Source organism: Engystomops pustulosus, chromosome 2, assembly GCF_040894005.1.
Source record: "Engystomops pustulosus chromosome 2, aEngPut4.maternal, whole genome shotgun sequence".
NCBI lineage: Eukaryota > Metazoa > Chordata > Amphibia > Anura > Leptodactylidae > Engystomops > Engystomops pustulosus.
The window spans coordinates 177,997,753-178,022,468 of NC_092412.1; the positions used below are offsets into that span (position 1 = coordinate 177,997,753).

At 39.2% G+C, this 24,716-nt stretch overlaps 1 protein-coding gene across 2 annotated transcripts in view; it reads left to right on the forward strand.

The window, feature by feature from the left end:
* The window catches only part of TBC1D22B (TBC1 domain family member 22B), a 32,906-nt gene extending 9,765 nt beyond the window's left edge, over positions 1 to 23,141 (forward strand). For both annotated transcript variants that reach the window (XM_072137411.1, XM_072137412.1), the window contains exons 4-13: positions 3,690 to 3,869; positions 6,338 to 6,408; positions 6,804 to 6,932; positions 7,177 to 7,242; positions 8,708 to 8,822; positions 10,119 to 10,225; positions 12,398 to 12,473; positions 16,438 to 16,565; positions 18,646 to 18,741; positions 21,838 to 23,141. In XM_072137411.1, coding sequence (XP_071993512.1) covers positions 3,690 to 3,869; positions 6,338 to 6,408; positions 6,804 to 6,932; positions 7,177 to 7,242; positions 8,708 to 8,822; positions 10,119 to 10,225; positions 12,398 to 12,473; positions 16,438 to 16,565; positions 18,646 to 18,741; positions 21,838 to 21,966 — 1,097 coding nt within the window. In that variant the 3' untranslated portion in view covers positions 21,967 to 23,141. The remainder of the gene's footprint in view (positions 1 to 3,689; positions 3,870 to 6,337; positions 6,409 to 6,803; positions 6,933 to 7,176; positions 7,243 to 8,707; positions 8,823 to 10,118; positions 10,226 to 12,397; positions 12,474 to 16,437; positions 16,566 to 18,645; positions 18,742 to 21,837) is intronic.
* Positions 23,142 to 24,716: the final 1,575 nt, after the last annotated feature.

The window sequence follows — 24,716 nt, forward strand, 5'->3', positions numbered from 1 at the left end:
TCCTCAGAATTAGGCACTCAACCTCAGGTTTGCTTTTCAATGCTTCAAACAAAAAAGTGAAGGTCAGATCCAAAATTTGGAGCATTGGAGCAAACCTGTGGGTGAGTGCCTAATTCCTGTTTATTATCAAAGTCCCTGTTTATTTTTAAAGTCCCACTACAATGTACATAATGACTTTACCACATTTTAATGTGTGATTTCCCCTTTAAAAACAAATAGAAAGTTGGGTAGGAATTTATACTGCAGCTTGAGGGACAGAGAAAGTTCTGCAGAATCACTGACTGAGATTGAGGGACTGATGGGGAACAGGGGGGAGGCATTTTACCTCCGTAGTCTGTGTATGAGACTCCTGCACCCAAACACAGGGAGCAGTCATCTGACCTCCCCCCTCCTCATCAAGATAACAAAGTTGTGCTAATGAAAAAATATATTGAAGTTATTCTTTAATTCCTTTCTTAGGTCCCCCAGGGTAGCTTAAGTCGACAACTATCACTAGTGTGTTTAGAAGGGGGGTTGAAGGTCCATAATCCACATGGTCTCTCACCACGGACTATGTTGGTGCAGAGACTTGGCAGCTTTACCATGTACTCAGCCACCGAAGAGGCACCAAGTTTAAAAGACTGACTTCTGAAATTAATAGAAATATTAGCAGTGGGAACAGGTTTAACAATTATAATGTGTATGACAGAAAAACATAATATAGAAGGCCGTTAACTACTATTACAATGTTGAGAAAAAACAGGCTTCAGGTTGGGTAATACAGCAGTTTCAAAGCGGGGAGGGAAGTTAAGAGAGAGGTCTCACAGTACAGCTCCAAGTGCAGATACAATCCTGGAATATACATGCTGCTAACACTACTTACATAAACAATGAATGGTTATACATTCTCTAGAGCAAATACCTAACACTGTTTGCATGTTTATGCAGCAAAACTGCTGGTGGACTCCTTTTACTTTGTACACTTCCATCAATCCTGCGTACAAAGGCTGCGTCTGGCAAAATCCTATTCCATCCCCTTCCCTTCTGGATGATTTTTATATGATTTTTATTTTTATAGTTTTTATGTTTTGTAGCCAATTTTCTTAATGAATCTTCTGTCACACTGGCATAACCTTAACCGTATAACAGAGAGTGCTGAACACTCTTCATACCACTGCTCTCATTTTGTAGTGGTCACACAGATGCTGGTTATGTCTGTGTGGACAGTTTCCATTAACCTATCAACACTTGCGCTGTAGTGAAGGAGGTCATAAGAAGCATGTGTCCCAGCCACAGTCTTGGATGTGATTATGGTGGAGGGGATCTGGCTGTCTAGATCCACACCACTGCTCCTGCTTTGTCTACTCTGTTTATTCAGCTTCTCAGAGGTCACACATCCATGAAGCATACTGAACCTTTCAAGAACACCTAAGGCAAATAATATAAAACTGTCTACTCGTTATTCTAAAAACATGCATACATTTAGGAAAAATACACCAGACCAGAAAAATGCATGTGGACAGAACTCTTAGATAAGGTATAAATTTTATGAGGTTACACTGAAGGCTGGGATATACCCAAATAATTTACTGTAATAACACTAGGATACAGAAGTATATCGGTCATGGTATACCATAAAGAACACAATATTTGCATGTTTCATTGGTTACTTTCTCAAGGATACCAAAACTTGTGTTATTGTTCCACACGCTGCAGGTTTAATATCTTTCAGGCCGCCTGACAGATTTGTTTTGTAGTTTAATGGACACAGCAGCGTTATCACTAAGCTAAAGCACCAATATGCTAATTTTCCATTCAATTTCTGACACTATGTGTGCTTTATATTTATGGCGGACATTATATACATTATAGCATGTATCTGTATATAAAATGTATATATATTTTTTTTTTATAAATTTAAAAAGGAATGTTACCCCCAAAAAAGTAAGCAGCTCCTAGCCCTACCCTAGTAATATAGATAGTTTTATTGTAAACAAAACAGTTTTAAAACCATGACAACAAATACATACAAGATAATAGAAACCTGGGGTCAGCGTGGAGTTCAGCTGCACTATGGGTGAGGACATTTTGACTCTTTTAACCTTATAAGAATCCCTCTTTTTATGTGCACTTGCATTGTTTTTTGAGATATGTCTGATGGGGATTAGTTTCCACAATAGGTACTCGTTGTCCATCTCCCAGGTGTGCTTACACAATATTCCTATGTTGTTCTTAATGCCACTGTGCTAAATATTACACACAATGTTAACCCATGCTGTCTAGTGTCGGGGTATATCTCCCCTGGGCACAGGTTTCTATTATCTTGTATGTATTTGTTGTCATGGTTTTAAAACTGTTTTGTTTACAATAAAACTATCTATATTTGATTATACTCCCTTTTGTGGAACTCTTTTTTTGGTTTAAATAGTATTCACTAGTTCCACTGGTACTACTAATATCAAATTGTGTATATTGCTAGCAAAAACTTTTTTTGGTTTGGCTACCCTAGTAATAGCAGTGTTACATTGCTTGCTTTATCTGAACCTTCCAGAGCTGTTAATGCTGTATGAAGAGGGGTGAGCCCTAGTCATACTGAGGTGGAGATTGCTAACATAATGGGGGGGTATTTAATTATGTGTCTTAGGCTCTGACAGTTTCTAGCTGGAAAACACTAGTCTTTTGCTGCGTCAAATTTATCACTGTGATGTTAAATTCTGGTGCAGCATAGGACTGCCGGTTCCTACATTGGACCTACTTTTAGTTGGTCTAAACTGTGTGGCAGAATTTTGGGTGCATGGAAGATTTCCTGCAAGCCACGTCCCTTTCTCACGAGGCCACTCCAATCTCCTGAAGGCCACGCCCCCTTCATCGGACAAGTCGAAAAGTGCAAAACAAAAGGGCATTGATAACTGTGGTGCAAGACAGTTTAGACTGTTTTTGGCGCAACACCAGAAGAATTGTGGCGCAACTGCGTTTATAAATCCCAGCCAATGTTCCAGTGGCACATTGTAATGAATCATGTGTAATAAAAGCCAGTGTATGGTAGGAATGTTTAGACCGTCTAGGGTTAAATTTCACTAGACGGCCTAAAAAACAGTAAAACATTTAAATATCACATACATGTTCGGTATCGCATCCCAAAATGCCTGATACATAAAAATATAAAAATTGTTAAATATAAAATTGTTATTCCCAACAGGGAACCCTATAATGGAAAATTGCGGCGAAGCGTATAAAACCCCATTTTTTACATCGCATATAAAATTTATAAAAAGTGATCAATAGGTCGCACAGTCCTAAATATGGTAGCAATGAAAATATCAGCTTATTTCACAAAAACTACGTCTCGCACAGCTCCATACACCGAAGTATGAAAAAGTTATTAGTGTCAGAAGATGGTGAAATTAAATTTTTTTTTTTTTTGGTAATGTTTAATTTTTTAAAAATGTTTTTAAACACAATAAAACATATACACATTTGGTATCACCATGATAATACCGAACCAAAGAATAAAATAGACATCATTTGGAGATAACAGTGAAAGTCGTGAAACTGAGCCCACAAGAGTGTTGTAACTAGATAAGAGGGAATGCTCACACCTAATGGCCAGTGAAGATTTCTCGGCATTCAGGATACAAGTTTTCTCGTGTCCACTTTAACTACAAGCTTAGACATGATCCCATTAACCCTTTTTTCATTTTTGCACCTAGATGCCTCTGTGCTGCGGAAGCCACTCCAGAAACTCCAGTCCCATCCATTCCGCCCTATTATACCATTGGTTGCCAGGATATCGGATCAGAATGCCTCTGGAGCTCCATCTATGACACTCCGGGAAAAAACGCGACTTGAAAAATTCAGGCAGTTACTTTCGTGTCCAAATACGGACCTTGGTGAGTTAAGATAGATATGAAGATACTGTAATGTGTAGTGGAGTCATCAGAGCCACTGCAAGGAGTGGTTCTGACTGTGGTTGTCTAAGCATTGCCATTATTACAGTTTTACATCATTTATGCTAGATATTGTTTCTCTTGGAAAAACCACTTACCACCAAAGGAAGTGGCTAGATGCTGCCCTAGAGCTGTGTGGTCATGGGGAATTTTCTCAAATGGTCAAAGAAAAAACGAGCAGTACATTTTCATATCACGTACAGCATAGTCACTTACTGCATAATTTGACATGCTTTGTGAAGCGCTGCGTAATCTGTGTGCGGTATACAAATAAATAATTATTATTATTATTACACCTTTTAAGTTATTTTTGTAATTAAAGAAAAGAATAGAGCAGGTGATAATGGCAAATGCTGCTATAAAGTGAAGCAGTTTCTCTGTGCCTTGTTTTTGACGCAGGATCTGTTCTTCATTTATCTGTTAATGGCTTATTTTTCATGAAAAAGGGCTTTTAAAAATATGCAAATTAGCCTCGGGATCTCGTGTATAAGTCACAGAAGTGCCGTTTGGCTGTCACTGGCTCACCTACGGGAAGGGAAAAAGCGGGCATTAATGTGTTAATAATTACCAGCCGACGGAGTCAAAAGAGGCTTCTGTGACACACACTGCAGCCCCTGAGGCTAATTTGCATAATTGTAAAAGTCCCTTTTCATGAAAAATAAGCCATTAACAGCTAAATTAAGAACTTCTGTTTCAGGGGTCAAGTATACTTTGACCAAAACCACTAAATTCATGCAGTCGATTTCCTTTAACCCCTTAACAATGTGTGACACATAGTTACGTCACACATTGGCTGTGGGTATTCAGAGAGTGCTCATGGGCTGAGCCCTCTCCATACCTGATGATTGCTTGCTGCATATTGCAGAAAACGCCCACCGGTAACACCCGAGATCAGTTCTAGCTATATGCACCAACATCTTGGCTTTGATTATCGCTCCCCGTGACATTATTGTGGAGCGAAGATCTGTCTCTATGACAGCCTCCGGTCTTTGTTAGACCTCACACTATATGATTTCTGGACATTTGTTACAATGTTCCACTGGCTCGTTGTAATAACTAAGTAGTAAAATCCCCATATACTGCTGTATATACTGTAGTATGGCAGTATATGTTAAGATCAATCGGACAATCTAGGGTTATAGTAAAATAGTACAAATTTAATTTAAAAAAAGTAAAAAATGTAAATAAAATACCCTAAAATTTCAATTCACCCCCTTTCCTTAGAACTGACATAAAAATAAACAGAAAAAAATCATAAATATGATTTATGATGTCCCAAAATGTCCGATCTATCAAAATATTATAACTGTTATTCCCGGCATTTAACCCCCTAACATTTTGGAACATATAAAAAATATGAATAAAATCCCTACACTGAAGTATGAAAAAGTTATTGTACAGGAGGTTTTAATTTTTGTAAATGTATGAAAACATTATAAACCATTTCACCAATTCTACTGAATTTGGATTTTTTTCCCGCTACACGGTATGGAATAATAAATACTTTCACTATGGTTTTTACGCAGCTCCCTACAGGAAAAGTGCCCGGTTGTTAAGGGGTTAAAAGTATTGCCCATGCTTTAAAAAACTGGGAGAAGCGAGGCTGTAAAAACAAAAAAAAGTTATCCTTCCCTCCATGTCCCAGGCGTTGCCTTTCAGTGCCCTATTTGTCTACAGAAACTGCCGTCTGGACTCTTCTGCTTGCCTTATACAGCATTAAGCTACATTCACACTGTTGTTGCCCGTCGTACTGTAACACGGCGGCACACGGCAGTGTCGGGGAGAGGAGGCTGCTCACCCCCCGCCCCTCTCCATAGGAATATATACATGTCCTATCTTTCTACAGGGTACGGAGCGGTATGGTGCCGCACGTGTGCTGTACCGCTCCCGTTGTGTGCCGTGTGCCCATTGCCGTCTATGGGGGACATATATCAACCATATATAGGTTGGCTGTATATACGTCTCCCATATGGCAGTGTGAATGTAGCCTTAGATTCAGTGCTGTACCAGGTGCGTGGCATTGGATGGATGGGCATGTCTGCTTCTGTAAACAAACGGGCACAGCACTGACAGGCGTCAGCGCAGGACAGAAGAGGTACGCTTTTTGTTTTTTAAAATTCCTTTATCACCCTCCATATTTCAATTGATACAGCTCTTTAAGGAAACAATCTATACTGTCTGTAAAGAGTGAAGTTATTATACACTTTATCAAGTATCTCTCAGCTGCTTGCTGATTTACATTAACTATGTTAATAAGGAATAAAGTCAGAAGAAAAAGAAGGGCACAAGAACTGGAGCCTTATCCATAATACAGCTGCTATTCCGTTTTGTAAACTTGGATACAGCATTCTCTTTTTTTCACACTGAAAGGTGTATGTAGCTGTCATTAGTGACCATATGTTTTCTTTCAGATGAACTAAGAAAGTGTAGCTGGCCTGGAATACCACGAGACGTGCGTCCAATCACATGGAGACTCCTATCGGTAATTGTGTCTCTACTTTTTTTTTTTTTTAACAATGGATAATGTTAAAAGAAGCTGACGTTCTTGTAAGCCTGATGTTTAGAGGGAAGCTCTGGATTCTTATATTTTGCAAAAGGGTTTCAATTACCTTTTAGAAACGAGTATCTCACTTGTGCAGCGTTCCTTGAACTATATGTTTCCCTTCCTTGTCCCTCAGATGTCCATATAGGGAGACCTATTAAAGTCAGTGCATTTTAGACATGTACTAAATTATTAAGAAGATGCGGCTCGGTCCATTGTGTAGAGGTGGTTCATAGTTATTCTACAGGCACACCTTACATTGTGTGCACCATTTATCTTTTTGTGGTGAAGCTTTTCTACCAGGTGTTTATAGATACTTGTTTTACCATCTATAGGGTTATCTTCCCGCCAATAAAGATAGACGCCAAATGACTCTTCAAAGAAAACGTGCAGAATATTTTGGTTTTATTGAACAGTATTATGATTCCCGTAATGAAGAACACCATCAAGATACTTATCGACAGGTACTAGTTGTTTTTTTTTGTTTGTTTGTTTGTTTTTCCCTGTATATTATTTTAAAACAAATATGTCTCCATTTCAAACATTGAGTACTGAGACTTTTCTCAAACAGGTATGAAATGCATGGTGAAGTTACGAGGAAAGCTGTTTTGGATCACAATGTGTGGCTACATTAAATTTTTAACTTTTTTTTTTTTTTTTTATCAATGCAGATAGTGTTTCTATAATATCAGCACCTTTGTCTTGCAGATTCATATTGATATACCGCGGACTAATCCCCTAATACCATTGTTTCAGCAGCCATTAGTTCAAGAAGTGAGTGTTTACTACCTTTATTTGAGTTATACAGTTCACATGCAGTTTGTAATTGGTTACAAAGAGTGCACACTTTTTAGGGGGACAAATCACTTTGGAATACAAAATCCTCCCTCATTATTTGAAGGGAAGTTGTGGTTACCACAATTCAGTCCCAGAAATGGGGTTTCTCAGCCCATTGTTTGAATAAAGTGGTAGTGCCGTTGTCAAAGTGGGTTTTGTACCATGGAGGTGAATAGACTGTTAATACCCAGCAGGGCCTGAGTGGGGGTTGTCAGTGATTCCACTCAAACCCTCACTAATCCAAAAGCTTTTACACAAATACTCTCTCAACCTTTTATGGAGATCTATATACAAGGTTTGTGTCTGCTGTATTGGTAGACTGTAATGCTAGAATGCACATGAAAATATGGTGGGTATGTTGGGTATCCCCACATCCAATTATTCAAATATAAAAATAATTATTAGATGTGTTGAACTTTTTCACCCATATCAACTTAATAAAAAAGGTGATATACAGTAGTTTTAAAAATGTTATGGAAAAAAAATATACCACCTGGTCCCACACAAAATGGCACCTTACCCAGCTCTGTACTCTAATCTCAATTCAGCACATATACATGACTGCTACTGCAATCCAAATGATACGTCTACTTTAATCTTTGGGCAAATTTATATAGTTTTATAGTGTACTAATACATTTTAAAAAATTACTACATTGTGTACAAAAAAAAAATTAGTTCACCCTCTTCTGAAGCTAATAACTTTTTCATATTTTGGTGTATGGAGCTGTGTAAGATGTAATTTTTTGCATGATAAGTTGATGTCTTCATTACTACCATTTGCAGGACAGTATGACCTTTTGATCACTTTTTTAATAAAATTCTTTTAAACGGCTTAAAATTTGGGCGCTATTATACGCTCACCCCTCCTATCTCAACCCAACGTAAACATGCTGCAAACTGTCCTCTGTTTTTGGCCCGTCTTTGTGCATGGAGCCTTGCGCTGTGGCCGACAGATATCTCCCCTATGGCCACAAAGCACCTATCCTTACAAGATAAGATTGTGAGGCTAGATATTTCACAAGTTTTCCTGATTTCATTCTTTTGCTATTACATCCATCTGGCTATATAGTGGACAGTTGATCATTTACAAAATAGTAATTCCTGTGAAAAATCTTGTAAAGTCTCTCGCGCAGTGTGTTTATACACGCACTTCCACTAATGATATATTAACATTAAATGGGGAAAAAAGTGATCTGCACTAACTCTTCTCTGTAGCTTACTAGAATTTTTGATATCCATCCCACTTCTCTCCAATACTTAGGTTTTTAGATATTTTATATCAACAATAACAAACTGTAGCTTGAGCTGTCTGTTAGCATATTATAGTATTATATAGATAATATCTATCTGTTATATTAGCTAAATAAACCTATGCTTTTCCTGCTCTCCTTCCACAACAGATCTTTGAGAGGATATTGTTTATCTGGGCCATCCGGCACCCTGCAAGTGGCTATGTCCAGGGCATTAATGACTTGGTCACTCCCTTCTTTGTGGTGTTTTTAACAGAGCATGTGGGTGAGGATGCTTTTATTGTTACTTTTGTCATCTTGCACTTCTTTCCATGCTTTTGGGGTATATAGCTTTCAGTTTAGAGCTGTATACATTCTATGCCAAAAGCAAGCATGACTTCTGTCTGACATGGAACCTATTATGAAGATATAGGCCTAAAAACTGTGACATTCCAGGACATTGACCCCTTTACAGTGATGTCATGGGGTCATATTTGGATTCCCTCTCCTGGTTTGTTTGATTTCATATAGGCCAGTGATTTTCAACCTTTTTTGAGCCGCTGCACACTTTTTATACTTAGAAAATCCTGGGGCACACCACCAACCAAAATAGCACAAAATGACACTAAAACAGTCATATTATACATATAGTTAATAATATAGATTCTAAATTTATTTAACTCACTCAGTGTGAAACCTGGGCCTGTTTCGATAAACACAAAAGGGATATCCTGGAGGGAATGGTGGAAAGACAAACACGAAGCTCTTCCTCAACAGTTCTCAGTTTCTCCCTGTTTTTAGTATATGGTGCTGATTATTATGTGGCTCATATACTGCAAAATAAAGGGGTACAATGAGAAGTACCATGGCCATGAGGCCAGAGTACAAGTGCCAGCTCATATACTCAGCATATATACCCAGCTCATATGCTGAGTATTCTGCCAACAGTTCATATACTCGGGCAAAAGCTCATATAGTCAGCATTTTTGGTGGGCATTACCTTGGCGGCGGGAAAATGCGAGAGTCTCTCCGCTCTCAGGATGATGCGCCGGCCTTGGTGACGTCATTTTGTCGCGCGAGGTTCAAAGCTTGCACATGTGTTATTGTACACGTCTCCTACATTGTAAGAAGCCGTGACTGTGCATCGCTGCGCATTGCCGAGAAACAAAACACAGGGGGCACCATAGTTTGGGGAACTTTCCCCGCGGCAAACCCGACCATGTGTAGCGGCACACTAGTGTGCCAAGGCACACTGGTTTAAAATCACTGATATAGGCTATAAAAAGCTGAGCAAACTATTGATGGTAAATTATGATTAAAACCCAGGAAGGGACAATCCAGTGTGACTCTTCTCTGCCCAGCGACTCCTTGCAGCTCAGTGGAATATCGTGTTCAAAGTTCTCTTTCTGCTTAAAGATGAAAATCCCAAGATATGGAAGAACAGCATTGTGTTCCTATCTCTCTCCTGAAACAGAATAAATCCTCATTTTAGATTATTTTTAAGTGTATGTAGTTTTATAGCATGGTGTATATTATGTTCAAACTCACCTGTCTTTATTATTTTGTCTTTTCATGGTTTTAGAAGATGATGTTGAAAACTTTGATGTCAGCACATTATCCCCGGAAACATTGAAGAACATTGAAGCCGATAGTTTCTGGTCGATGAGTAAGCTACTAGATGGCATTCAGGTATGATCAATCTATTGATCATTTTTTTTCATACTGTATTGTTTTACTTTGGTTATGCAGAATATAATTTCCATTCACTAAACACAACCGCAGGTCCTACCGCAAAATATTATTTTTACTGTAAAATCTTAACTTCTGAGATTTTCACAAGCATAACTGCTGGGATCATGACAGTCTGCAACTACATGCCCCTGCATGTTCCTACACATATCATTTATAACCCGTTCTGTGCAGGGGGTTTACTAGAGGACAGAGGAGGAAGAGGGTGTTGAAGGATGACTTAAAGGACACCTGTCATCAGGTCTGTGTCACTTGTCCTGTCACTACAACCTGTTGGAGCAGCTCACAGGGATTCCATCTCAGCCTCTTTCTAGTCAATTCATACATTAATCATTCTAAAATCATCTTTTCTTTATTGTGTAAATGAGGCTGGTCACATGGTCAGAGGCAGTGATGTCACCCCTGTTCCCCCTCCCCTCTCTCCTCCCCCTGCTCATGTGTGTGCAGCCATTACACCATTATACCTCACATCATTATACAGGCTGTCAGTCATGCACTGGGGGTGTGGCTGTGCCTCCCACTCATAAATAAGCTGGACAGCTTGAATATGCTAATGACTCATTGGACATTTCACAGGTCATTTGCATACAGCTTTAGGACCTCATTGCGTAAGTTTACAAGCATGTAGAGGGACAATGAAGGGATAGAGGCAATGCTCTCTAATGGCAGTTTATGAAAATATATTTAGTTTAGGGGGTTAATTTGTCAGACGGGTTCTCTTTAAAGGATTACAATGCACAATTTTTTTAATGACTTCTTTTTTTTTTTTTTTGGTGGGATGATATAACCGGCAATACTTATGTGTTACAGGGTATTAGACTTTCAGCCTATGTAGATGCATAGGCTGACATATGCACTGTAAGATTCTGCCCGTCTGACAGATTCTTTTAGGCACGGTCTATATATATCCTTGGGGTCCTCAACAGACCCATAGTAGTAATAATAATAAATGGTCATGTTTTATTTATATAACTTTATCATATTCCACATTCCATATTTGAGCTTCTCTCTGGGTTGAGTGGGTACAACGAGCTGCAAGGAGAGTGGTGCTTTTACCTGTGGGATGGCTGTGCCTTGTAGTGCATCACAGCATTACCCACTGAATTGTCAGTCTCGGGCTGCACTGATGTTTGGGGCCGGCAGCGGTGTGTACTTGTTTTGAAACAAAAGCCGGTTTCAAAGGCAGCCGCAGAATACTATACTAGTATACTGGTATACTACAATAACAGATGAAATAATAGGAATGAAGGCCCTGCTCGCAAGAGCTTCTGAGGATGAAGGGGTGACGCAGAAGATGACTTGTGCTATGGACCAGACATTCTTTAGGCGATAAATAAATAATGCTAAATGAACTAGTCACCAGCTGCTATCGATATGCACAGAATCCAGTCTGCAGAATAACCTGTTTAATGGGATTAAGTTATGTAGGATTACATAGACAGAAGGCGAAATAAGTGAAAGAAAGTGAAAGTTACATGCAATTAGGGAATGTGATGGGCCTGTCAGACGAGATGGCAACGGCACGGTGGGGGTCGTCAAGGGAAGAGGAATCCCCTTAAAGGCAGTTTGCAGCATTTAACAGGTTAACGCACGTGATTGGAGCACACTATAACCACTGATACCCGGTGCTTCCTGATGCCGATTCAGCGACACATACCCTGTTTCTGCTATAATAAGCCGCTGCCACTTCAATGGCCTTTATGTTGAGAGGATCTACTTGTGTATACATCAACCATGCCGTGGGTGCAGAAGATATACTACACTTATATGAAGTAAACAATTTTTTGATGTTTTCACAAACTGTACCAAAAAGGAGGTGGCTTTGGCAACAATTGTTAGCCATAAAATGGGCCAACTAATAGGAGGTGTAAACTAGACAGTCCAAAAGTACAGCAGATATATCATCAAGAAACAGACACTGATCATTCTGGAGCAGTATAATACTGTCTTATGGAATGTTACACCAGCTAATAGACTCTTTTCCTTTATCTGCCCCATTGTTTCCATAGAAAAGGCTTTCAGGCCATCTGCCAACTTCAAGTTTTACATTTTTTGTTTAACTTTTTTTCATGGTAACTCTTATTTTACCTTTTTTTTTTCTTTTTTCCTAAGGACAACTACACATTTGCTCAACCTGGAATTCAGAAAAATGTGAAGGCCCTTGAAGAACTTGTGGGCAGAATAGACGGTCTGTTCATATTTATCTTATTAATACGTTTTGTTTTGTTTTTTTGTGATGAAGATATATTTGTTGTTCTGCTTTATCTCTAAAAGGGAACATGTCACCACATTTGCACTTATACAGCTAGTGACAGGTTTCTATAGTGGCCTATTAACTAATACGAGTAAAATAGTAACTTCTACTCCTACCCATCATCCATGGAGGCTGCTGCGATTTTACGTGATCACCTAAGGACCTACGGTGATGTCACTCTGGTCACATGGCATAAATGTAACAAGGCACAGTGTAATAAAAAAATTTACACAATATTTCCCCTATGTACATAGAGCTTTTTATGTCTGTAGTTGTATTTTTTTTTTTTTATTAAACATTTTTTAACATTTTTACAAACATTCCCCCCCTCCTCCCGAACAGTCCTGACAAGTTGCATTGTATGCATAGCATATATTAGACTTCCAGGATGTTATAAAGTACAGCTTATACAGTAATTCTCGAAACATTATGCAGCAGGTTTACAATGAGCCTTGTGTATTCAAAGAAATGCTGTAAGTGGATTGCAAAGAAGGTGTGTTGATGGCAAGCCAGGAGTATCTATCCAGGGACCCCATACATGTTCAAACTTTGTATTTGCTTTCCATTTACAATAAACGCCTTTTTCCAGTCAAATTACATTATTTATTTTTTTTTATGAATGTCTCTGTCTGGAGCATCAGGCGTAGCCTATATATGGCCAAAAGTTTCCTGGCATTTTGCTGACCCCTAACAATGTACCATCTGATATGTTATTGCTATCTACTTTGCCCAAAACACAAACAATAGGAGTAGGTGACAGAACCATTCCAAACACTCGTGAGATGAGGTTCAATACGCCTTTCCAGAATTGCCCTAATCTCTGGCACCCCCACACCATGTGCATTAAGTGTGCACTATCTCTTCCACACCTAGGGCAACTGGCATCACTGCGAAGGCCGTCCTGAACAACCATTGCCGTGTGCGATATACCCTGTGTAACAAGTAAAGGTGTGACAATCGGTGGGCTTCACATGGTGTTAGCAAGGGAACTCTCTCCAGTATATCCGACAACTGGTCCTATGTCCTCCTTCCATTTATTATGGACAATAAGGGGTTTTTGTTTGTGGCACTCTTCAAGCAGTATGGTATATATTCTAGAGATGTACCACTTGGTCCCGTCTGCAATGGTTAAATATTCTATGATCTTGTGCTTACTGGTATGTACCACAGCCCCTCTCTTTTGCACATCTAGGGCATGCCTGAGTATTGATAATGAGATCATGTGAAAGGTTGAACTCTTAATGTTGAATTGTTTTCACCACCCCTCCTTCAAATAGTTGGGTTAAAGTATGGATACCTTTATTCTCCCACCTCCTGAAGCACTCTAATCTCATTACTTTCCTTAGGCTCAGATTCCGCCATGGTGGAGTGAAAGGAGTGTAACCCTCTATTTTCATAATTAATTTAACCTTCTGCCACATATTACTTATCAGTGTTATTGTAGGTATATGGTCTGGTGGCCTACCCTGTGCCCCCAGCTCAAGAATGTACAGTGGGGGCCTCCACCCTCCACCCAGATGTTTTAACAGTTTGTCATAGGTGCCCTGACTCTCAGTTTGACCCCAACCTTTAAAATGCTGGAGTTGCGAGGCCAGGAAATATAACCAGGGGTTGGGGACCACCAACCCCCCGATCTTTAGCCCTTTGCAGTCTCCAGGTTTATCCTTGGTGTTTTCTTACGCCACCTTAGAGATTTGAATAACCTCTGTATTTTAGTAAACGAGTGCACTGGAATCCATACGGGTGAGTTGTGTAAAATGTATAGAAATTGGGACCTAAGCACAATCTTGCAAAAAATTGTTCTCCCTATGACAGACAGGGGAAGTTTACACCAAGCGTCTTCCTTGGCTGTCGACCTTTCTAACAATAGCCCAAGATTATGTACTCCTGCACCCTGGGCGAGATCCATATGTCCAAGTATTTACATTTGGGAACCGTTTGCGTCTGCAGATCTATGTCTTCCGACATGGGTTCTAAAGGCATTAACACAGACTTGTGCCAGTTGATGGTTACTAATCAAAAGCATGCAATACCAATAGAAGTATGTAGGATCCAAAAATAAATCATATTTCGTAATACTCAATTCATTGTAAACAATATACAAACTTTATTAATTGGCCATCAAGAAAACCGGGTTAAAAGCACACATTAAAAACCACAAAACAAAAAATGTGGCGATGGTCAATAGTATTACAGTACATGAGAAATACTATCCAAGTATCAAACACATAACAGTATATACAATTTGGCTGTAACCAGTTGTATTACCCACCAGGGTGTTGCATGTAGCCAAAATTGTCTAAACCAATAAGATGAGACCACGGCCACAGCACACCAACGCACGTTTCGCCGTCGCTTCCTCCAGGGGGTGTGAGTTAGAGAGTAGGCTCATAGTGGGACCCAGTGACCTAGCAACATCCCTTAGAAATGGCAACATGTCGTCCACATATAGTGCTATACGTTCCACCAACTCCCCATATTTGAAACCATGTATGTTAGAAGAGGCTCTAATTAGGCACGCCAGTGCAAAAAGGAATGGGGATAATGGGCAGCCGTGCTTGTGCCTCTATGGAGGCAGAATGGTGTAGACAGAAGACCATTGGCTCTAATTTGTGCTCTGGGCGCCCCATATAGCATTTGCATACACTTTATAAAACGTGGCCCGAATCCCATTTTTTTTCATTACTGCCAAAAGGAAAGGCCATTGGACATTGTCGAATGCTTTGGCTGCATCCAACAATAAAATGGCTCTGGAGCCCTCCCCTTCTTGTTGCATTTGTATTTTAAGGAATAACCGCCTTATGTTGATGGCTTTATACTTGCCAGGCATAAAGCTGTAGTTGTATATTAGCACAGTCCCTAAGTACAAGGGGGCCGAGCAGTTATTTGTAGAGACAGAGTTGTCAGTCAAAATAATGGGGCGTAGTTCACTGCCAGCCTGAGAGAGGGAAGAGTCACAGCCAGGTGACATGAGTCAGAAAAGCTTATTTGCATATCAGAAAAGTCTGTAGTTAAGGTGCAGTGCCTTACTGGACGCTACTTTTTGGTGATATGGGGAGGACTTGTAACCCTTTATCAGCAGTGATCGTTAGTCAGGGGTGATCAAAATCTGGTGACAGGTCTTCTTTAAACACATGTTTGGTCACTCCTTAATGTCAGGTTTTGCCATTTTTGTGTGAAATGCATTTTTTTTTCTAATACCGTATATATTTGTGTATAAGCAGAGTTTTTCAGCACAAAAATGTGCTGAAAAACCTCCCCTCGGCTTTTACACGAGTCAATTAAAAAACCCTTTCATACTCGCCCTGCTGCTCCCGATCCTCGGCGCGGGTCCTCTTCTATCTTCTCTATGCTGTAGTAGCCAGCAGAGACGCGCCCACTCGATCTTTTGGTGCACACAATGATGCGGCGGTGTTGCCGCTGATGACTTCATAGTGTGCGCCGGCTGGCAGATCGCATGGACGCGTCTCTGCCGGCTACTACAGCATAGAGAAGAAAGAAGAGGAGCCGCACCAAGGATCGGGGTGCCGGAGGGAGAGTATGTCAATTTAATTTTTTTTATGTGCTGGGCTGGCTGGCTGGCTGTATGCTACACGGGGGCTGCCTGGCTATATAATGGAGGCTGTGACCAATGCATTTCCCACCCTCTGCTTATACTCCAGTCAATGGGTTTTCCAAGTTTTTGGTGGTAAAATTAGGGGTCTCTGCTTATACTCGGGTCGGCTTCTACTCATGTATATACGGTAGCCTAAGGGCATTTGCGGGTTTGGTCCAAGAAACTGAGTCTGGGCTTTCGAGATTTTCCAGACCAAACTGGACTGAACACGGCATGTCTGTTCTCTTCAGTAATTAGAGTGGTGGTTTACCATCTCACGTTGCGTTTTATTTAATTTAACAGGACAGGTACATAGTCATCTTCAGAAATATGAAGTGGAATATCTCCAGTTTGCCTTTCGATGGATGAATAATCTACTGATGAGGGAACTTCCATTAAGATGTACTATACGATTGTGGGATACTTACCAGGTACTTTGATTTATTGTATTTTAGTGTGATTATTTCTCACTGTCAGCACTATATATCCTGTTGACTTGTTCTTGTTAATTAAGAAAGACTAAAAAAAATGTGATTTTCTCCAATATTGGTTTTGCTCAGTAAAATTGAGTAAACATAAAAAAAACTATATAAATGAGCTATCGCCATAATCGTAGCGAACCCGAGAATAAAGATAAAATATTATTTTTCATTGGTATACTCAGGATAAATTGGGCATCAAACTTTGTAGACCATATCATCATTTAATTCTTATGAAAGTGTAATTTTTAACCTAAATGAATGTATTTTCCAAAACAAATTCAAAAGTTTCTAAATAGCACTTCCATTTGGTTTTAACCCATGTGAAAAACTTAAAGGGTTAATATACTTAATAGAAGTTGTTTTACATATGTGGAGGTTTGTCATTTCTATAGTGGGATACTTTATGGGGTTTTACTATAATTTAGGCCTTTCAAAGTTACTTTAAAGCCGAGTTGTCCTTTAAAACGTGAACTTTGGTGAGTTTACTGAAAATTAGAAAAATCGCAGCTAAAGTTCTAAGCCTCATAACATCCTAGAAAATTGAGAGGGCACATAAAAAACCATGTAATCATAAAGCAGATATTCCAGAAATAGTGGGTAGTTTAACTATCTGCTTGGAAAGCAGAACATTTAAAACTTTAAAAATGAAGAATTTTGTTTCCAAAAAGAGTATTATCGTGAACAATCAGATGATTGCTAGTTTATGTCCCATGGTGGAACTAGTAAAAAAAAAAAAAGTTATTCAATAAAAAAATTTAAGTAATAAATCAATAAAAATGCCCATAAGCCCCATAACATATAAAGAGACATATAAGGCAAAAAATATATATAGTATCATCACGTCTGTAACAACACGTAGAATAAAGGTAAATAATTATTGAACCCGCACGATGAACGCCCTTAAAAAAGCTCTTAATAACCTGCCCAAAATTATGATTTTTACCTTTTTCATACCACTAAAAATGCTATAAAAAGTGATCAAAAATATATGTGCTCCAGAATGATACTGTTGCAAAGTACAACATGTCCCGCAACAAACAAGCCATCAACCAGCTCCATAGCCAAAAAAGTAAAAATGTTCTGCCACTTAGAAAATGATATATTTTTCCCCACATTTGGCAAATTTAGTAAAACGTAAGAAAAATATTCATGTCTGGTATCCCCATAATCGTATCTACCCATAGAATAATGATAACATGATTATTAGGCTTTACAGTGAACACCAAAAAAAAAAAATCTGGTACAGAATTGATGCTTTTCTACTCCTGCCCTCAAAAAAAAAAAGTCCTAAATTTTCAACAAAAGGGGATACCAACCCCAAAATGGTAACACTGGAAAAAGCATCTCATCCCACAAAAAAAATGCTGTCACATGGCCCCAATAACGAAACAAGTAACGGCCACATGAGGTGGGTCTCTGTACTGAGGAGAAATTATAGAACAAATTGTAAGATGGGTTTTCTCTTTTTTTCTTTTGGAAATGTGTAAATTTTATGGCTAAATTCACCATTCTAAATTTCACCTCCATTTTGATTCAGTTACTATGAAGATCTCAAGGGGTTAATGATCTTCCTAAAAGCTGTTTCTGATAGTTTGAGGGGTGCAGATTTGAAAATGGGTTGGTTATATAAGGGGTTTTGATGTTTGAATATCTAAAATTTCATTCAAAACAGTATTTATTCCCAAAATAGTCAATTCTGAAAATTACGGAAAATTGCTATTCAATTTGTAAGCCGCGTTACATCAAAATAAATTATCCAGACATTTCAAAAATTATGAAAATGTAAAGTAGACAAATCAGAAATGTTATTCAGCAACTTATTTAGATGGTAAATCTATCTGCCTGAAAACGCAATGATATAATTTTGATAAGTAACAGTGTTCACAAGTTATAACCATATAAAGCGATGCATGTCAGAATATTGGGGCTGAGCCTTAAGCTACAAAATGGCTGCGTCCTTAAGGGGTTAAATAAACAATTTGCGACTTTACGTGTAAGTAATGTCATATTCCATTTTCTGTTTTCACAGGCAGAACCAGAAGGCTTCTCACATTTCCACCTTTATGTATGTGCGGCATTTCTCATTAAATGGCGCAAAGAAATTCTTGATGAAGTAGATTTTCAGGTATGTACTGGATGTGTGATGTGAAGGATACATCAAATCAATAAAATTCATATGTGACATGTAAATTTTTCATTTGACTGACTATAGTCAGGCAACGCAAGACTCAATAGTGCTACATTGGCGGAGGTGACTTGCTGACCTGCTTAGTATTAAAGAGAACTTGCCATGCAAATTAACCCACACAAAATAAATACTTGCAGGGGTTGACCACTTTTACCTCATGTTTTTTGGGGGCCAGGATATTGCGTAGTTACCAATACACAGCTATTAAAAGTTCTGCACCACTTTCTTGATATGTGAAGTGAAGACTCCTATCTTACATCATCAGCCTGACATCTCTATACATAAAATGGACGGAGATGGAGGGTCAAGTGATGTTTAACTCCTTAGTGATGTGGCCTGAAAAGGCTCTAGAGCCAGGCATTGCCCTGCTGCTCTGTGGAACATTGAGAGAGAACTCTGTTACATCATTCATGTCATGTGACCACGGTGATGTAATTTAAGGTCCTGTTAAATTTGCAGCTGCTACCCTATGTATGTAACTGATCACATTAAATCACAGCATGCCTCTTTGGAGGCTGTCCAGGAGTAGTAGTCCATGAAGGCATGCAGTGATTTCATGTGATGAGATGCCTACATGGGGAAAATGTTGCAAACAAAACTGGACCTAAGATTACATAATCCTGGTCAAATGACATGCTGAGAAATGGCATGGGGAATGGGGAGGAGTAGATGGAAGGGGTTGGTTGGACAGGACATATGCCATTTAATATAAAGTTGATTTGTGGGGATGCAAGGGACACCTTTTTTTTTTAAGCTAAAAGAAGGGTTTCAGTTAATAGGACTCTATGGGAACCCGTCACTAGTATTACCATAAAATGGTCATGTACTCTATCTGCTGTGAACAATCGCCCTACCAGGATCTTGATCAGGGTGATTATTCATGGACAGATGGAGATCACATGACCCTCCATCAGCACCCATTTTATGTCTGGCTGACAGGAGGCTTCATTTTACGTATCAAGAAAACACAGAAAAACTTTTAATAGACGTATATTGGCAAATTACCTAATATCCTGTTGACACACACTGTAAAAAAATTACAATGTAACTGTAACAATGTGGCCAACTCCTTTAAGGACACTTAACGATGTCAGCAAGGAAGTATGAAGAGGGCTTACAAGCTTAGCCGTCTTCATGTATACTGGGCATTTGCTGCGGAATGCCTGCAGCATTTAAATCCACATGTACTCCGCCATCTTGCTTGGAGCATCTGAATCCCTTTATTTGCCATTTTTCAACATAATGCGAATTTCAATAAAAAGTGATCAGTCAGTGTATAGTCCCCAAAATGGTGGGGGGAAAAAAGGTCAGCATATCCCATACATCGAACAAAGAAAATGGATTTTTCCAGCTTCCCAGTGCACAGCATGGAATAGTTTTACATTCAAAGGCAGTAAAACATGTTGTGGAATGCACCTGTATCCATGCAAATCTCTGAGTTCAATTCAGCACGAGATGCTCAACAACTGTTTTGCTCACAGAGCAGTACCCACACGGTTACATATATTAATCCCTTAAAGACGTGTGACGTATATGGTAGGATCAATCGGACAACCTCAGGTTAAAGTACTCTAGAGGGTCTGAAAAATAGTAAAACAAAATAGATAATTTAAAAAAAATAAATGTAAAAAATTAAAAACAAAAATAGTGACCAATCAAAAATGACACTTTTCCGACATTTTGCAACATATAAAAGATTTAATAAAAAGTGATCAAAAGTCCGTACAGTACGCAAAATGGTAGCATTGAATAGTCCTCTTATCTTGCAAAAAACCGTACACAGAAGTATAAAACAGTTTAGAACTAGAAGAAAAATGAAGAATTTTATTTTTTGTACAGTTTTTAATTTTTATAAATGTATGAAAACCTTATAGAACTTTTATAAATTTGGAATCCCTGTGATTGTACCGTACCGAACCAAAGAGGGAAGGAGACATTTCACTGCATTTGGATTTTTGTTCCCGCTTCCCATGGCATGGAATATTAAAAACCTTTCCTGTGAATTTAAATTTGTTCAACAGAAAACAAGCAACCCCTGCACGTCCCTACCCACCATCCACTCCTCCCACACTGTGACACATCGTCTGCTGATGACGTCTCCACTGCATAGTCCATAGAAAACCGCTTTTATGGGCTGCTGTTCTAGTATTTAGTTTGTGTTTCTCCTTTGTAGGATGTGTTTGAATTCAACAAAATGCTGTGATGCCTGTAATTCAGGACTAATGTGTTACCCATCACATGCCTTAAAGTGTAACCGTCATTCTGAACAAAAAAAAACCTAAAATACATAATTCTACTCCCGGTGTCCCTGGGAATCATTCCTCAAAATATTTTGCCTCTTGGTCTTTGTTTAGTATCTTTTTTGGACCATAGCAACCAGAGTTTCCAGCTCTCAAAAAAACCTACAATCATCAAGATAGAGGGGCGTGGCCTGCCTCCTGTCACTTCATCACAAGCCCCTTCTGCTGACCAATCACACCAGAGCTATCTATGTAATATCTATCTATCTATCCATCTATATAGCACTCCGGCACAGCACATGAGGGCACAGCACGAAGACTTGGAGATTGTGTCTCCTGCCTCTTCCTTGTGTGAGGTGATGGGGGGAGGGGGGAGGCTGCAGTTTCTGTCTGTGGATTATATGTGTATAAGTGTAGGGAAAGCTGAGGAGAGAGAAGATAAAGGTGCTTGGTTATTACATTAGGTTGGGCTTCTCCCTGCACATGAGTGCTGCAGCACTGAGCCATGAGGTAACAGCTGTGTGCAGGGAGGGGGCGTGTCTCCTGTTCCATAGTTTTCTTTCTGGAATGTCCATAGTAACAGCTATCTGAGCAGTCACTGCCATCTAGGGGAAGTCTGCAGAATACAAGAAGGAGCAAGATTTGGGAAACTAATCCAATTGCAAAAGGGCTTAAAATTACCTGCCCTACAACATATCAAAATTTTTTCGAAATGACGGTTACACTTTAAACATGAACTTAAAATATATCTTGCATTTGAACCTTCCATTTATATCCTTTTTTGTATTTTTAGGGATTACTTATGCTGCTCCAGAATCTGCCTACAATTCACTGGGGCAATGAAGAAATAGGCCTTCTCTTGGCAGAAGCTTACAGACTGAAATATATGTTTGCAGATGCCCCCAACCACTATCGTCGATAAGACGGACTCTGCTCCATGGCCTAACACTCCAGAAATCCTGCTAGCAGGAAGAGGCGTGTACCATTTGCACCAGTGCCTCCTGCATTACCGTTCACTCACTCATTTGGACTTTCTTTGAAGCATTTGTGTGTGGGTGCTATGTCCGATGTCTGTTTATTTATAGACTAATGACTGAACCTGTGATCAGCCCTGTACAGATTATTTGTATATTAGCAGACTTGTATATGGATAGAAATGTATATAATTTAAATTTATTTGTAAAATGTGATTGTCTTTATCTCTATCAAGCTTCTATGCTTTGTCTCTGTTCAAAATGGTGGCTTTTGTGTAAAATGTGCAGAAATTTTAAGGTTGTTAACTAAATAATAATAGTTAAAATACACTCCAACGAAAAGCAAAAGTTTTAGAATCTGAATGTTGTGTCAGATACCACCAACTTTAAGAGCAGGGACTGGTCCATTTCTGACACATCACGTCTAAAGTCCCTAGACTGTGCACCGCTCAGGGACAGCCAGAAAGAAATCGAGGTCAATGAGAACATTTCAGTATTCTTTACTGGAGCACATATCTCTGCACGTTATTCTGACCTGGGATCAGAGCCATCCCTTTCAGAAAAGTGGCAGAATATATATAATATTTTTTTTAATGAAATTTTGTTTTTGGTTTTTATGTACTACTATAGGTTCAGACGTACTGTGATTTCTGTGAGGTACTGAAGTTGTAGATTTGCTACTACAAGGTTGACTAACAAATGCCGGTTTTTGCTGTGGCCTACCCCATTGTGCTTAATTGTACCTGTGTTCATAAGGATTCACCACTGTTTATTAGTCACTGGAAGAAAAAGTGAAGAATTATCCTCATGATTGATTCAAGCAGTTGAATTCCAGCTCCAAAAAAGTGCAATTATGGAATAGCATTGGATTCTGTTTTCCTATCAGACTGGAATGCATGCCTTTGTTCATTGACCATCCAACTGTGACAATGAATAAAGTACAGACATCCCTACAGTTTGAATACACTTTTCAGCATTGAGCATTAATATATGAGGATATTTATAACAAGAAAAAGCTCAAATTAACTTTTCACCACCTCAGTATAAAGGTGATCACCACTCAATGCTTGTACAAACAGTGGGTTTGGATAATTACAATAAACGATCATTGATTTCTATTTTACTTTGACCAATTCTTTGACAAAATGTGAATCGACAGCAGATGGGTACTTCAGGGCAGCTTGACAGGGAGAGGAGACTATTATGTACAGGGACAGCTAGAAATCAAACCATCTCATACAGCCGTCACTGCATTTCTAATATCAAATCATCTCATACAGCCGTCACTGCATTTCTAATATCAAACCTTCTCCTACAGCCGTCACTGCATTTCTAATATCAAATCATCTCATACAGCCGTCACTGCATTTCTAATATCAAATCGTCTCATACAGCCGTCACTGCATTTCTAATATCAAACCGTCTCATACAGCCGTCACTGCATTTCTAATATCAAACCGTCTCATACAGCCGTCACTGCATTTCTAATATCAAATAGTCTCCTACAGCCGTCACTGCATTTCTAATATCAAATAGTCTCCTACAGCCGTCACTGCATTTCTAATATCAAACCGTCTCATACAGACGGCACTGCATTTCTAATATCAAACCGTCTCCTACAGCCGTCACTGCATTTCTAATATCAAATCATCTCCTACAGCCGTCACTGCATTTCTAATATCAAATCATCTCCTACAGCCGTCACTGCATTTCTAATATCAAATCATCTCCTACAGCCGTCACAACATTTCTAATATCAAATCATCTCCTACAGCCGTCACTGCATTTCTAATATCAAATCGTCTCCTACAGCCGTCACTGCATTTCTAATATCAAACCGTCTCCTACAGCCGTCACTGCATTTCTAATATCAAATCGTCTCCTACAGACGTCACTGCATTTCTAATATCAAATCATCTCCTACAGCCGTCACTGCATTTCTAATATCAAACCTTCTCCTACAGCCGTCACTGCATTTCTAATCTCAAATCATCTCATACAGACGTCACTGCATTTCTAATATCAAATCGTCTCCTACAGCCGTCACTGCATTTCTAATATCAAATCGTCTCCTACAGCCGTCACTGCATTTCTAATATCAAATCGTCTCCTACAGCCGTCACTGCATTTCTAATATCAAATCGTCTCCTACAGCCGTCACTGCATTTCTAATATCAAATCGTCTCCTACAGCCGTCACTGCATTTCTAATATCAAATCGTCTCCTACAGCCGTCACTGCATTTCTAATATCAAATCGTCTCCTACAGCCGTCACTGCATTTCTAATATCAAATCGTCTCCTACAGCCGTCACTGCATTTCTAATATCAAACCTTCTCCTACAGCCGTCACTGCATTTCTAATCTCAAATCATCTCATACAGACGTCACTGCATTTCTAATATCAAATCGTCTCCTACAGCCGTCACTGCATTTCTAATATCAAATCGTCTCCTACAGCCGTCACTGCATTTCTAATATCAAATCGTCTCCTACAGACGTCACTGCATTTCTAATATCAAATCATCTCCTCCAGCCGTCACTGCATTTCTAATATCAAATCGTCTCCTACAGCCGTCACTGCATTTCTAATATCAAATCGTCTCCTACAGCCGTCACTGCATTTCTAATCTCAAATCGTCTCCTACAGCCGTCACTGCATTTCTAATCTCAAACAGTGTTATATAGCAGTCACTGCAT